This window comes from Helianthus annuus, chromosome 12 (genome assembly GCF_002127325.2).
Source record: "Helianthus annuus cultivar XRQ/B chromosome 12, HanXRQr2.0-SUNRISE, whole genome shotgun sequence".
NCBI classification, from domain to species: Eukaryota; Viridiplantae; Streptophyta; class Magnoliopsida; order Asterales; family Asteraceae; genus Helianthus; species Helianthus annuus.
In genome coordinates, this window is record NC_035444.2 from 81,091,625 (window position 1) to 81,106,798 (window position 15,174).

The 15,174-nt window shown below is 35.8% G+C and overlaps 2 protein-coding genes and 1 long non-coding RNA gene across 3 annotated transcripts; 1 reads left to right on the forward strand and 2 right to left on the reverse strand.

The window, feature by feature from the left end:
- The first annotated feature begins 360 nt into the window (after positions 1-360).
- Positions 361-1,560, forward strand: LOC110922673. Its single transcript, XR_002583363.2, has 2 exons — positions 361-929; positions 1,231-1,560. It is a non-coding gene; the product is annotated as an uncharacterized LOC110922673 (long non-coding RNA).
- Positions 1,561-8,700: 7,140 nt separating this feature from the next.
- LOC110925327 lies at positions 8,701-9,708 on the reverse strand. Its single transcript, XM_022169282.1, has 2 exons — positions 9,437-9,708; positions 8,701-9,157 (listed from the first exon to the last, which is right to left on the reverse strand). Exons 1-2 carry the CDS (start codon positions 9,706-9,708, stop codon positions 8,701-8,703), a joined length of 729 nt encoding a protein of 242 aa, XP_022024974.1.
- Positions 9,709-12,692: 2,984 nt separating this feature from the next.
- LOC110926330 (plasmodesmata-located protein 6) lies at positions 12,693-14,669 on the reverse strand. Its single transcript, XM_022170076.2, has 3 exons — positions 13,930-14,669; positions 13,225-13,338; positions 12,693-13,068 (listed from the first exon to the last, which is right to left on the reverse strand). Exons 1-3 carry the CDS (start codon positions 14,636-14,638, stop codon positions 13,058-13,060), a joined length of 834 nt encoding a protein of 277 aa, XP_022025768.1. The 5' UTR covers positions 14,639-14,669; the 3' UTR covers positions 12,693-13,057.
- Between the last annotated feature and the right edge of the window lie 505 nt (positions 14,670-15,174).

The following is a 15,174-nucleotide window of genomic DNA, read 5'->3' on the forward strand; positions in this document are numbered from 1 at the left end:
CCACACATTTTTCTAAACCTTTCGTAATATACACATATGTATAGTTTAAAATTGACAATATACATATGTGTATAACTCAATATACATATATGTATATAGTCAATTTTAAACTATACATATGTGTATATTACGAAAGGCTTAGAAAAATGTGTGGTCCAGAATGCTTCTCAAGTTTCTCATATAGGGTGGACTTCTCTTAATATATATAGGGAGCCGCTAAAATAGAAACCATCTCCAGTTGTAAGAACTGCGAGAACCACTTTCAACCAATCAGAATAAAGGGTAATTTAGTCATTTACCCCAAATGTCTAATCTTTTCTCTCTCTTCATCTACAATCTCTAGATTTATAAAAACATCTCTCCTCTCTCATCTCTCATACTCTCTTTCTCATTTCCCAGACCCTTTTCTCTCATCTTCCTTTTACCTCTACACCCAATGTCTTCCACATCCATCAGACACCATATTCAACCGTTGTCCCCATCCCTAAAATATCTTCCCCGCTAGCAGACATCCAACGAGTGGCTGGAAAGGTGGGTTTCTGTGACTTGCGACGACACCGGAGAAGGCTTTTTGAAGGTAGATCATTGATGGGCGGCTAGGGTTTCGAAGACCGATCTTTGACGTCACCAGAGAAGGATTTTTACATAGATCTTTGACGGGTGGCTTGGGTTTCGAAGACCAAAGTAGGTGACCGGCGGCTAGGGTTTCGAAGACCCAGATCTTTGTTGAAGTTCCTGCTGAGGTTGTAGTTTGTACACCCCGATCGTCGCTTGTGGTATAAGATTGTAGTATAACAGAGCTTTGTGGGCTATGGCGACGCCGGTGTGTGGTTTGGAGTTCCTTGTCCTTACCGATCATCCTTCTTTCATCCGGTGTGTGCTCTTTCATCGTGTAACAGGTCTTTCACTAATCGTCGTTGTTTCATCAGGTAACGGGTCATCCTCAGCTGGTGTGTGATCTTGAGATGGATATCTATTTTTATGAATATTCAAAGAAAATTAATTGATAGAAGTAGATTTGATTTTATGAATAAAAAAAATATCAAGCAAGTGCGAGATGAAAGAAATATACAAATTTCTTTTTTTATTGGCTTGATATAAAACTCTACAACTGATTTCTCTGTCTTGTCTTATTTTTACCTTAAATGTAAAATTGATTTAAAAAATTTAATGATATTTTCTAAGATGATAAGTTAATGATGATCAGTTTGTGTGTTATGATGTTTGTAGATTGTGGGTCAAAAGCAGTCAACGGTTTTGGTTTGGGCTCGGGTTTCGGCTCGACGCGGTGCAACTCGGGTCAATTTCGGGTTTTGTTTTGGGTCGAAAGCAATCAACGGACCCGGTTCGGGTCAGCAGCAGTCAAACAAGTCAAAGATGGTCAACTGAGGACCGGTAAAGTTTAATCGTAGTGAGTTATTATTACGTTAGTTTAGATTTTATTTAGTTAACGCGCACCGAGCTCGAACCGATACTTTAGTGACTTGTTACGTTTGACAATTTGATAGAAATTTTATATATTGTGTTTATATTGTTGAAAACTGTTGAGTTTTGAAAAGATAACGAAAACTTGAGTTATCGGCTTATTCCAAAACTAGAGGAAACTTTGTCCGTTTTTCGTAAAAACGAAAAACGTAAATAGTTTAACATAAAACGTAAAACGTAAAAAATGGGGAAACGTGACGTAATTTTTTTTTTGTTTTTTTAAAAAGGTTTAAACCCGTAAAAAAGTAGGTTTTTAGTAAAAAAAAATCTAAAAAAAAATTGTTTTACGTAAAACGTAAAAAATTTAACGTAAAACGTAAAAAGTTTAAATTTTTAACGCAAAACGTAAAAAGTTTATATTTTTTTAGGCGTCGATGATGATAGCAATCTATCTGAGACACCTACCGAGTAGCGATTTTCTAGGTGCGTTCGTTTTTACGTAGAACGTTAAACGTTTTACGTAGAACGTAAAACGTAAAAAGTTTAATGTGAAACGTAAAAAGTTAAACGTAAAACGTAAAAAGTTTTACGTGAAACGTAAAACGTAAAAAGTTTACGTAAAACGTAAACCGTAAACTTTTTTATCGTAAAACGTAAACTTTTTTTGACGTAAAACGTAAAAAAACGGCGCGTTAAAACGTAAAAATTTTAACGTAAAACGTAAAAAAATGGCGCGTTAAAACGTAAAACGTAAAAAGTTTAAACTTTTACGTAAAACGTAAAAAGTTTATATTTTTTTTGAGGCGTCGATGATGATAGCAATCTATCTGAGACACCTACCAAGTAGCGATTTTCTGGGTGCGTTCGTTTTTACGTAGAACGTTAAACGTTTTACGTAGAACGAAAAACGTAAAAAGTTTACGTAAAACGTGAACCGTAAACTTTTTTATCGTAAAACTTAAACTTTTTTGACGTAAAACGTAAAAAAACGGCGCGCTAAAACGTAAAAATTTTAACGTAAAACGTAAAAAAAGGCACGTTAAAACGTAAAAAATTTAACGTAAAAAAACGGCGATTTTCTGTTTCGTTCGGTTTTGCGTAAAAACGTTTTTGTAAAAAAAAAAAATTAAACCGTAAACTTGTTAACGTAAACCGTAAACTTTTTATCGTTAAACGTAAAAACGTGAAGCGTAAAAAGTGTTACGTAAATTTTTTCGTAAGTTTTACGTAAAACGTAAAAAGTTTTTCGTAAAACGTAAAAAAACGGCGCGTTAAAACGTAAAAAAAATAACGTAAAAAAACGGCGATTTTCTGTTGCGTTCGGTTTTGCGTAAAAACGTTTTTATAAAAAAAAAAATTAAACCGTAAACTTGTTAACGTAAACCGTGAACTTTTTATCGTAAAACGTAAAAATGTGAAGCGTAAAAAGTGTTACGTAAATTTTTTCGTAAGTTTTACGTAAAACGTAAAACGTAAAAAGTTTTTCGTAAGTTTTATGTAAACTTTTTCGAAAGTTATTCGTAAATTTTTTTCGTAAGTTTTACGTAAACTTTTTCGTAAGTTTTTCGTAAAACGTAAAAAGTTAACGTAAAACGTGGAAATTTTAACGTAAAACGTAAAAACCTTTATGTAAAACGTAAAAAGTTTAAATTTTTAACGTAAAATGTAAAAAGTTTTTCGTAAAACGTAAAAAGTTTTACGTAAAACGTAAAAAGTTTTACGTAAAACGTAAAAACTTTTACGTAAAACGTAAAAAATTTAAATTTTTAACGCAAAACGTAAAAAGTGTACAACAAGGGGCGCGTTAAAAAAAGTGAAAAAAACGGCGCGTAAAAAAACGACGCATTAAAAAACGTGGAGAGACGGCGCGTTTTAAAAAAAACGACGCTTGAAAAAACGGCGCGTAAAAACGCGTAAAAAAACGGCGCGTTAAAAAACTTCGGAAAAACGGCGCGTTAAAAAACTTCAAAAAAACGGCGCATTAAAAAACTTCGGAAAAACGGCGCGTTAAAACGGCGTGTAAAAAGCGTGTAAAAAATTTGGCGCGTTAAAAAAAACGGCGCGATAAAAAAACGGCGCGTTAAAAACGGTGCGTTAAAAAACGTCGTTAAAAAACGGCGCATTAAAAAACGGCGCGTTAAAAACGGCGCGTTTGAAACGGCGTGTTAAAAAAACGCCGATTGAGAAAAACGACGCCTTAAAAAAACGGCGCGTAACAAAACGGCGCGTTAAAAAACGACGTTAAAAAACAGCGTTAAAACGGCGCGTTACGCTTGAAAAACGGCGCGTAAACAAACGGCGCGTTAAAAAACGGCGTTAAAAACGGCGCGTCAAAAAAACGTAAAAAGTTTAACATAAAACTTAAATTGTAAAAAGTATAAAAATCTTTTAAAAAATCTGAATTTAAAAATGTTTTTAATAAAGAAATTATGTTTAAAAAATAAAAGTAATAAAAGTAATTAATGAATAGGACAAAAAAGGTAATTTAAAATTAATATATATAAAAAGACAAAATAGAGTTATTTTACTTAAATACCCTTTTGTATTATAATATTAAAGACATAATAAGACAAAAAACTTTTAATATTAATATTAACTACTTTTAATCACATCTATCCATTTAGTTGATCTAAGGGCCATAAAGTGGTTCTCATGGTTTTTACAACTAGAAGTGGTTTTCATTTTAGCGATCCCCTATATATATATATATATATATATATATATATATATATATATATAAATATAAAGGGATTCATCCCCCACCCCTAGGTTCATCCCCTTCAAGCCCTTCCTACATGGCGGTGACATGACGGCCCATCCCCTTGGAATGAGCCTCTCCATACCCACTAGTCTTATGGGTCCCACCGGTTATGTAATGTTGTTGTAAAACCTTTTTCAGAAATTACGTTGGTTAAACATTATTTACATTTCTATGCAATCCAAGTGTTGGTTTTATATTTAAATAAGACTTTATTAGTTAACTAGAACCGATGCATATACACACCCTAAATAAATAAAGGTTTTGTTTTTTGATTTATTTTATTTATTTGGTAAATATATGTTTCCAAAAATAAAGTGTTAATTTACTTCACAAATAAATAATCTTCGAGATTGATTTCATAATTCTTTGTAGGGTTTACCCAATATGGTTTAGAAGAAATCCCAAAACAACGTATTATTTGGACCTATTATTGAAAACAATAAAAAAAGGTCATGCTCTTATATATAAACTTCAAAAGAGGAAGGATTGCTACTATATAATTTTATTCACCAATGGGGTGGTGGTCTATTGGTAAAGGCTAAGCCTTTAAAACGTTAAGGTTGGGAAGGGAGAGGTCTTGGGTTCAAGTTCCACAAACGACAGAGATTAAAGAAATTAGCCGTTCAAAAAATATAATTTTATTCATTTATTTATGGATTGGTCAAGCGATGAGAAATATATAATTTATTTATGGATTGGTCAAGCGATGATAATAATAAATCAATGATAATATATAGACACACTCGTCAAAGATTTTAAGGCCAAATGGTAAAATAAAATCATGATTATAAAAAAAAAGAATGTTTTGCTTTGAATTAATATTAAAAACGGACGAGGGAGTAAAGTTGATTGAGACCATAACATTGTTTATAGCAAAGGTGTGTATAGTGGGTGACGAAGAAGATTCTCCACCCTCTTAATTAATTATATTCTTTATTTTCTACTTTTTATCAATATTTTGTTAATTACGTCTTAACCATCTTTAACGAGGCGTCTGTCGCGGCCCCCGACCCACCCTGGACGGAGTCGGGGCCCGCAAGGCAGATTTCAGTGGTACCCGTGGTATTTAATTTATGCGACAGCGGAAGTCTTTTTACAACATGATCTTTTCACCGTTAAATGCTCGTTTAATATATTACACAAAGTTTAAGGGATAAATCCCATAATTTACAATAAGTTGATTTCACACAGAAATCTTTATTTTCCAAAACACGTTTTATTGGTTTATTTACACTGAGCCACTTTTCTGAGCTTGATAGTGCTTTACTGCACTTTTCCTGGATCACACAGATCACCTGAAACATGTTTGAAAAAGGTTTTGTTAGCGGGGAAATACTGAGTGAATCATTCTGTTTTCTAAAACGACCCATTAGTTATAATTTACAGTATTAAGAGCGATTACAATGTTTCTATCAACCAATTATCAAGAATGGGTATTTGTCACTCGATTCATTTCTGTGACTGTGGTCATACCACTATTGGATCCCGTTGCCCTAATAGTGACGGTGTACTCACACAGAGTAATAATAACTCACATAGAGTAATATTCACTCACATAGAGTGATAGTAATAGTAATGTGCACAATACCCCACATACCAGCTGTAATTTGGTGATTACAAAGACTTAATCCCTGTAATTATAACCTTGAAAATAATTTGAGGTATTGTAATACTTACTCACAAACTGTGAGAAAACAATTTAAAAAGAAGAATGACTCACATTGCAGATTAACGAGCAATAGATATAAGCCTACTGATTAGCCTTGATTACACCTAGTTTAACACAATGCACACACAGACAGGTTAGTAACTAATACAGCAATTACGCCAATTCACGAGATTAAACCTTCACAACGATTAATCAGTGCAATACTCGATAATTCAATCGGATTCACAACGAATAACAGAGCATAGTCCGAATTCGAACAACACTCAAATATTCAAGTCGAAATCACGACGAATAATCAAAGTACAAGCTCAAATGAGCAGCACCTGGACTATCGTTGGATAGTTATAATCGATCGGACGTTGAATCGTAATAGCGATCGAGTTATTACCCTGGTTGCGGCAGCACCTCGTGATTAGTGTGTGTTTGATAGTGATTTACGTCTAACTCAGTGTGTATTATGAGTTTTAACGTCGAATGAACATCTGAATTCAAGTCCCAACCCCCTCTATATATACTGAAAATTGGACTCCCCCGCGTGTCGCGACAGGAAGACCTGGTCCTGTCGCGTGTCGCGACGGGTAAAAATTTAGGGTAGGGTAGGTTCGTGTCCCAGTAGCTTGGATGAGTTGTTAATCAACGAAATTTTACTTCTCCAGCAAGTTTTTAGAAGATAAATGTCACTAGGGTTTAACCCCCCCTGAGTTTTAGGGGTCCTGATCCTAATTCCGATTGTTATGAAAATTTTAGGGTTTATGCGGAATTACTTGGGTTTCTCAATTAGGGTTTCCTTATTACCTAATTACCATCCTAATTATGGATTTTAGTGACAGTTGTTACAGCGTCCATAGTTGAAAGTGTTGCGTTTGAGGGCGCCCGTAAAGAGAAATTTTTTTGTAAGGACCGGTTACATGAGAGAGGAGGAGAGAGTAATACTAGTAAAGAACAAGAGTGAGGGAGCTAGTCAGCTGATGTGGGGTGGTCAGAACGTCCATACCCTTGCTGCTAATTATAATAGAAATGTTTATATGCTAATTATATACATGTTACTTGTTAGTCATGTGGTTGCATGAGACGAAAATGATTGCCATTCATCATCAAGTATGGTCTACCTGCTTTCAGTTGTTTGCGGAGAAAAAGAAATGGCACAGAATATATCAATTGAACCAATAAAAGTATAGGTAATAAAGGTTAATTTATTCTACTATGGTTTGAGGGGCAAATACTTGATGATTGAAAGTTGTGTAAGTGGATATTCTTTTTTATATATGTTAAAAATTATTATAACCCAACATTTAACATTTAACACAAAACATTTTCCTTAGCAATCAAAAAACTATATATTTCCATTGACAAAAACTTTAAATCAATCCTGATCTCTCATGTAAGTTCAAGAACTAAAATGCCTATATCAAATGGTTAAACAAAAATAATTCAAACTCTTTGAAATTATATGAATATATAGCATGAATATAACTTAAAATCTTAACAACAAAGAAGACAACGTTATTTTGGTTACACATCTTTATGAACATACTGTTAATCTAGTTTGTTCATATCGAGTACCTTTTTATGAAGATATAAGCAATGACATGATTAACCATGTGTGGAACTAGAGAGTGGCAATTTATATACTAATAGGGGTATTTAATATAGTCTTTTTTCTCGTAGTTTTACTTTCAAATGATTGTTAATAGAAACCAAAAATCTATTATAGCCATTCAGCTGAGTTTTGATTCGTCACAAGATAAACCTTTTTTTTACGGCCAACAAAACTTTCATTCAAAAAAACTCCAACCAGCTAGTAGCTGGCACCAATACAAGGAACAAACCCGCAAAGCCAACGACCCGAATGAAACAATCAAACAGAAAACAAACAACAACAGACTAAACTGAAAAAACTTTTCCATAAAAAAGACAAGGCTCTAACTTCTTCAACCACTTTTGAGATCACAGGCAAAACCGACTTGAAAACCGCAGCATTTCTAGATTGCCAGATGCTCCAAAAGACCGTATAGACAACGGCTTGAAGACATTTTTTTCCAGCTTTGGAAAGCCCCGAGTGCACGTGTAAATCCAAAAGATCTTTGACATGAAAAGCGTAAATACACGGAAGATGGCACCATTGAGCGACTACTTGCCAAACAGTTTTTATGAAATGGCAGGCAGTAAATAAATGGGTGACCGATTCCTCGACCAAACCACAAAGACTACACGACGAGTTCTGGACCGGAATATTTCTATGCCGAAGAGCATCCACAGTCGGAAGGCGCTCGTGAACCGCTCTCAAAGCCACAAAGTTTACTTTTTTAGGAATCCAATTATTCCAAGTGAACAAAAAAGTCAGCTGCGAATCTGAGCTTGTACCCAATAACAGCTTCGGGCTTTTAACTGAAAAACAGCCTGACCCTTCGAAAATCCACTTCCACCTATCCCCCGTCTAATGCAAAGAAACGAAGCCAAGAGAGGACACAAGACTCTGCAGGTCTGATCCCTCCTCACTCGATGGCGACCTTCTTGACCAGTCCCAAGTAAAAACTATCCCTACTTGACCGTAGTTCAACCAATCAGCGACGGCACAATTTTTGACCCGCTCAAGAGCGAATAAGTTAGGGCATAGTTTACACAGCGGATCTATTCTAGCCCACGTGTCAAGCCAAAATAAATTATTTAAGCCATTTCTAAGCACCCTGTTTATGAGCTTTTCGAGATGCACACTCCTACTACTCAAGTATTCTTGAATGTGCACAATTTGTTTCCAAGGACCCGGATTCGAGAGGAGTCTAGGCACAAACGACCAAGACCTCGACCAGCTATGAATCGCCCAAATAACTTTTCTCCAAAGGGCTCATTGTTCCGTCTTAAATCTCCACCACCATTTTGATAGCAAAGCGATATTCGTGTCTCTAAGCGACCCAAACCCCATCCTACCTTTATCTACTGGAATCGAAATGTTAGACCAAGTCATCCAACTCATTTTATCGACATCCTCACTTCCACCCGAAAAGAAAGACCGTCTAAGCCGTTCTAGCGTTTTTATAACTCGAACGGGAGTCCGGAATAAAGAAAAATAATCCGTCGGAAGTGCGTTGAGAATCGATTTTAAAAGGGTAATCCTATCACCGACCGACAGTTGTCTCGCTTTCCAAATAGACAACCGGTTTCGAATCTTTTCTACTACCGGTTCCCAACTCCTTATCAAATTCGTATTACCCCCAACCGGTAAACCGAGATGAATGAAGGGTAGTTTCCCCGCTTTGCAACCAAAAGCCCCCGCCATAGCCTCCACCTCGGAAAATCTAACCCTAATGCCAAACATGCTACTTTTTTAACGTTAATTTTAAGTCCCGAAGCATAGTAAAAACACCAAAGAATGCGTTTGAGCATAAGCACATTCCTAGATGTCCATTCCCCCAAAAACAAAGCATCATCCGCAAAAAGAAAATGAGATAACAACGGCCCATTTTATGACACTTTAAGCCCTTCGAAAATACCATTTCCACATGCCTTCCTCATAATACAAGATAAGGCTTCCATAGCGATAATAAAATGATAAGGCGAAATGGGATCCCCTTGTTTCAAACCTCGGGTGCCCACACTCGCTAGTCAGAGAGCCATTAAGGAGAACCAATGAGCGAGCCATTGAGATAATAGCAAAATTCCACTTTCTCCACTTTAAAGGAAACCCCATTTGCTCTAAGATTGACAAAAGAAAATCCAAACTCAACGAGTCGTAGGCCTTCTCAATGTCGACCTTTAAAAGCATACCCTTGCGCTTAGTTCTCTTCATCCAAGCAATAACCTCGTTAATCATTAGAGGCCCGTCAACAATATTTCGGTTCAAGAGAAAAGCCATTTGCTCCTCCGAAATTAACGCACCAATCACAATCTTCAACCGATTAGCTAAAACCTTGGAGATGACCTTATTGATGCACCCCACAAGGCTTATAGGCCTAAAATCAGAGATCTGAATCGGGTCCTTGACCTTAGGGATAAGGGTAATGAAAGTCGAAAAAGCTCATTCCGAAATGCATTCCCTCGTATGGAACTCATTAAGCACATTAAAGAAATCCATCTTCAAAATTGAAATTAAAGCCATCGGGCCCGGTCCCCCGCACACTCCCACACCGCCCGCTCAATTTCTATTCGAGTTGCAATTCTAGAAATAGCATAACACTTATGTGGAACAAACATGAGTGTACATAATATGTGGAATAAATGAATATGAATGATGTTTATTTTATGCCTTAAGATCTTCGATTCAATAAAATTTTATCCAAAAACTCTAATAAAAGCGAACATGGAAGTAACGAAAACCGGTGTTATTTGATATCTATTTGAAAACTTGGACTGTTATATTTGTATTTGCCAGTCACCTCATCAGACTAAAACACTATAAGGTCCTCTGTAGTGGGGCGCGATCTGGGCATTTTTTTGAACGATAACGCCCCATAGCTTCCCGAACACCACGACGGGCGGCGCTATGGGGCTTGGTTTGGTGGGTGGCGCTATCTCTTTCGCGGCGCTATAGGGATTTTGTTTTCAAAATTTGACCAATCATATAAAGTTAAGGGTTTTTATAATTACTTAATAAAATTGAAAATTAATAATTAGGTAATGATGGGTAGGGCTTTATGACTACGGACTCTAGTGATATAATACCCCATAAAGCCCCTGTATGACGTGGCACGACACATATCGTATAACGCCCACAAAGGGACTTTATGACTATGGATGGCCTAACACTGTATATTTCACATGATAACGATAACATGGAAAGCTAAAAAGATAGAGAACGTTGGGGTTGTGAAATTGGCTGTATAAGCATTTTACTATGAGTTGTATTTGAGATATTACTTATGTAATAAATTATGTGTATTTTCTCGCCCTAAGTTGTATATTATTATTAATTTATTATTGGAAATTGGTGATCCAGATCAACCTGGTAAAATTTTCTTGGGGGCTCGGACATCTAAAGATCAAATGAGATGGATTAAGTTCGTTTAATACGATGAAAAAATATATTAAAAATGAGAGAAAAAGAAGGATAAAAAGGGTATGGACCTAGAAAGATTCATTTGGAATATTAGAGAAAAAGCATAAACATCTTTTTTAAAGTACCCTTCTTATTACACTTTAACTCAAACCAGAAAACCAAATTATTCATGTTGAAGTAGCACCATCATATACATATTATTCGGCCAATGAGCTAGTGGTGGAGTGGTAAGGGAGAGACATTGTGTTCCAAGTGACTCAAGTTCAATTACTGCCCCTAGTATTTAGTTTCTGCGGCACCTGGTGATGATGGGAGACTAGGCGAGTAGGCGGTGATCGCTAGTTCGATCCTTGAACTGAGCGGGGTTTACCTCACCGCACTGTCGTGCCTTCGGGCGAGTGTTCACGGGCTTCGGCCCTAGGTGGGGGTTTTCCCCGGTTCGGAAGGCGAGTGTATCCCGATGTGGTGAATTTCGCCAGTAGCCCATTTGGAGGATTCGTTGGCCGTTCAAAAAAAAAACATATTATTCGAATTAATTATTTATATTACGATGATATTTGAATAATTTATATAATATAAATCAAACTAGTATTAAGTCCCCCTACGTTGCGGTGGGGGCGTAAAACCGTGACAAATAGCACCAATGTCATAGTACTGTCAGCAACCACCAACACTTAAGTTGCGGTGTGTTAATACGGATAAATTAGACCGAAACGTAAAACATAGAAAATAATAACTAAGTCGACTTAGGACCTGCGTTTTACGACGAACCTATCAAACAGGAAAAAAAATAGACAACATAAAAACGTTGGACCACACACGCACATTACGTTAGTTGACTTGCAAATATTAGAACAAAGCGTAAAACAAAACATAAAAACGATGAACCACACACAAACATTACGCCGCGTTAACTCGCAAAATTTAGAACAAAACGTAAAACGAAAATTTTGCGAGATATGAAACGTATAGGGGTCAAAGTTGAAAGTGAAAAAGTTGTAAAGTTAAATGAAAAAAATAAAAAACTTTTGACTTAAAAGTAAAAAATCAAAGTAGTGTTGGGTTAAAAGTGTAACATCCATTTTTTTTTTTTTTTTTGAAAACCTCCCTAAACATATTGTACAACTTCTTTATGCATGTACAACTTCTTTATGCAACAAAGTGTTGATAATTTATAATAGGTAAATTTGGATTAAAAATTTATAAAAAAACTATTGCATATATTGATTGTCATGAAAAACATATTTCAGGACAAACTATGTGTATTTCGTTTGAAAGAAAGGAAAAGAAAATAAACAACTATATATTTTTTTGTTGGATTTTCTGAATTAAATTTCTTTGTGTTGCCAGAAAAATGAATAGCTTAATTAACGTTGTAACAAAATTTATTTGTTAAAGAAGAGTGGTAAACTTGTTTCTTTTTTTTTACTTCATCAATATATAAAAGTTTTACTCGATATTATTTGCTTTATAATTATGCATAAGAAATCATCAATTTGTATATTAGTGTGGAAACTTCCAAATCTTTTATGTACAACTTATACATTTAGAACGCGTTGGTGGTAATAAAAATTTGGCAATTCCTTGTGAGTTATAAATCCAACACATGTCCACTTCACGACCAATTTAAGATTTGGCCAAGTTGTTACGATGTCAATCAAGACAGTCAGATTCCTTGTAAGGAAGTGTTGTTGGCAAATAACTAAAAACTTCCAAATATGATATAGTTACAACAAAAACTAGTCATGTTACCATCAATGTTGTTAACACATTCACATCTTCATGCATCATGTTGTTTTCTTGTGGTGGTCCATGATTAATTCCAGGTTATAACCTTTAAACCATATTAAATAAATCCTTTCAATCGTGTGAATAAATACAATTGATAACCATCAGAAAATCCTCTTGTACAAAGCAACTGCTTTTTAAAAATATTAGAAAATGATGGGACTAAAAGCAAACCGACCATTAGGGCATCTTTGCAGTTTCTACATATACATGGGTCTTTTCATTTTGTTCTTATTTCAAATTCAAATCTCCTTTCACTTGCTCCAATGTGTATCTTTATATCACCATGAAAGAACCACATAAAATAAAGATGAAAAAAAAAAAAAAAAAGCAAAGCAACTTGATCTTGTTGGCCATAGCTACCTTCAACAATGTTCTTCATAAAGGAAACATGTAACACTTCATGGATGTACCCTTTTAATTACTTACCATCTGCATACATATATACAAAAGAAGGTATTTTCTTTTTGTCAAAAAACAAAACCAGACTTACACTTTTTGATCATACATATTCATGTATGTTATATATTAATAATTTGACTTTGGTTTAAACAAGTTAATTATGGAAGATTCAAAGTAGTCAAGTACCTTTTCTGTCACAAAGTCTGGTTAAGCAGGAAAGGAAAACAATCATCACTGCAACTCCAGCTATAATTCCAATAATTATTGCTAATGTTTTGTCCACGTCATCATTCTCATCATCTGCATAGATTCACTTAATTTGAATCAATACATAAAAGTTCATTTGATTCCACTAATCTAGACCTTCAATCTTTGTTAACTATTGTATTCTGTAACTATTAAATCTATAACATTGTTAGAAAATCAGGCCCTTTGATCGAACAAACAAACACGATATTGAACATACACTTTTCGACTCTTTTGTATTACAATGAAAACAAAACCACGTACACCAAAAACGGGCTACAAACTTCGCTATTTAACATTAACCGAATACTAATCGTATACTAACTCAAAAATAAATAAAACTAACCCATAAACATATTAAAAACTAATCCTATCTTTTAACCTCTTTAAGAATCACCCCTCAACTTTCACATACGAAGTAATTAGGACTAACTCCATATGTATCCTTAACTAATGATATAATTTAGGGGTAATTTAGTAGATGTATCATTACATTAGTAATTAACAAGAGTAACAACCCTTTGGTGACAAAAGTATTCAGGCTCCCATGCATGCACCAAGAGATATACGCTCAGGCAAGTAAAAATATCACAACCACCACAAACCACCAGCGACCGCGGTGGAAGTGGTGGAGCAATCGCTTACCACTTCTCGAGTGAAACCCACGTTCCGAATATCTCATATAACATTTCCCCAAGTACATATCGCCCCAAGCGGACGTCCCACACTCTGATTTCAACCGTCCACTCGCCTCTTCAAGACAATCTTGACACTCACTCAAACTCAAATCTTGTACACACTGCCCCACACCCTGCACACTCCCAGACCCACCCACCCGAAAATACTGCCCGTTCGCCGCCATATACGCCAACACGGCATCTCTGCGCCCCAAACTATCTGAATTGTACCCAACTGAGGGCCCACACTTCTTAAACACCTCAGTCTTGTCCTCCACTCCTAAAAAAGCTGAACTGTCAAATTTCACAAAACATCCGTCTAGCTGCATGGCCCCACCACTCGACCCGGGGCAAATGACCCCGAGTCGACTGACAGCATGGGCCACGCAGTCTCTGCAGACGGATGTCGTGAGGTCACCACGGCATTGGAACAGGCCGTAGACAATGTCGGATTGGGTGGAGCCTGGGACAGAGATTTTGAAGTTGTTGAAAGAGGCGAAAGCAGCTGAGTTGACTAGGGAAGTGAGTACTGAGTTTACGTTGGACTCATAGGGCGAACCGAGTGTGAAGTGGGACTGTGAGCATCCACCATAGATGAATGTGTCTGTTGCAGGTGTTGAAAGGGGGAAGAAGAGGGGGAAGATGAGGAATGAAAGTAGGAGAGTTTGTGGAGACATTTGTGGTAACTTTTGTTTGTGGGAGAGAGAATTGTGACATATATTTTTGTTGTGGAATTGTAGGTGATAGGCAATAATTGAGTGAATGTTGGCAGGGGTGATTTTGTCATAATGTTTTATTGTTTAATTATAAAATTATAAAAAAGAAAAGAAACTTATGATTTAATCTGTATTATATATCCATCAATACTTGCACTCAAAATAAAATGGGTGAGACTAAACAGTAAGCATACCCCATGTATGTTTAGGGCAACTCATAGGAGAAAAAGTGGAGTGATGATTAGATACATTCGGTATAAACCGTAGTCTCGTAGGAAAGTGGGTGCATTTAGCGCAACCCAATACAATTGAAGCAGTAAGAAATTTTTTAGTCTCTCAAACGTCTTCAAAATTTTTTGCGACTATAATTAGAAGGAAAGAAATATATTAGAACTACTATCAAGTGTTCATACACTTTTAAAATAGATATAGATTTGCATGATTCAGTTCAAAATCTATGGTTTGAAAAACTAGGTTTAACGCTTTGGTTCATGGGT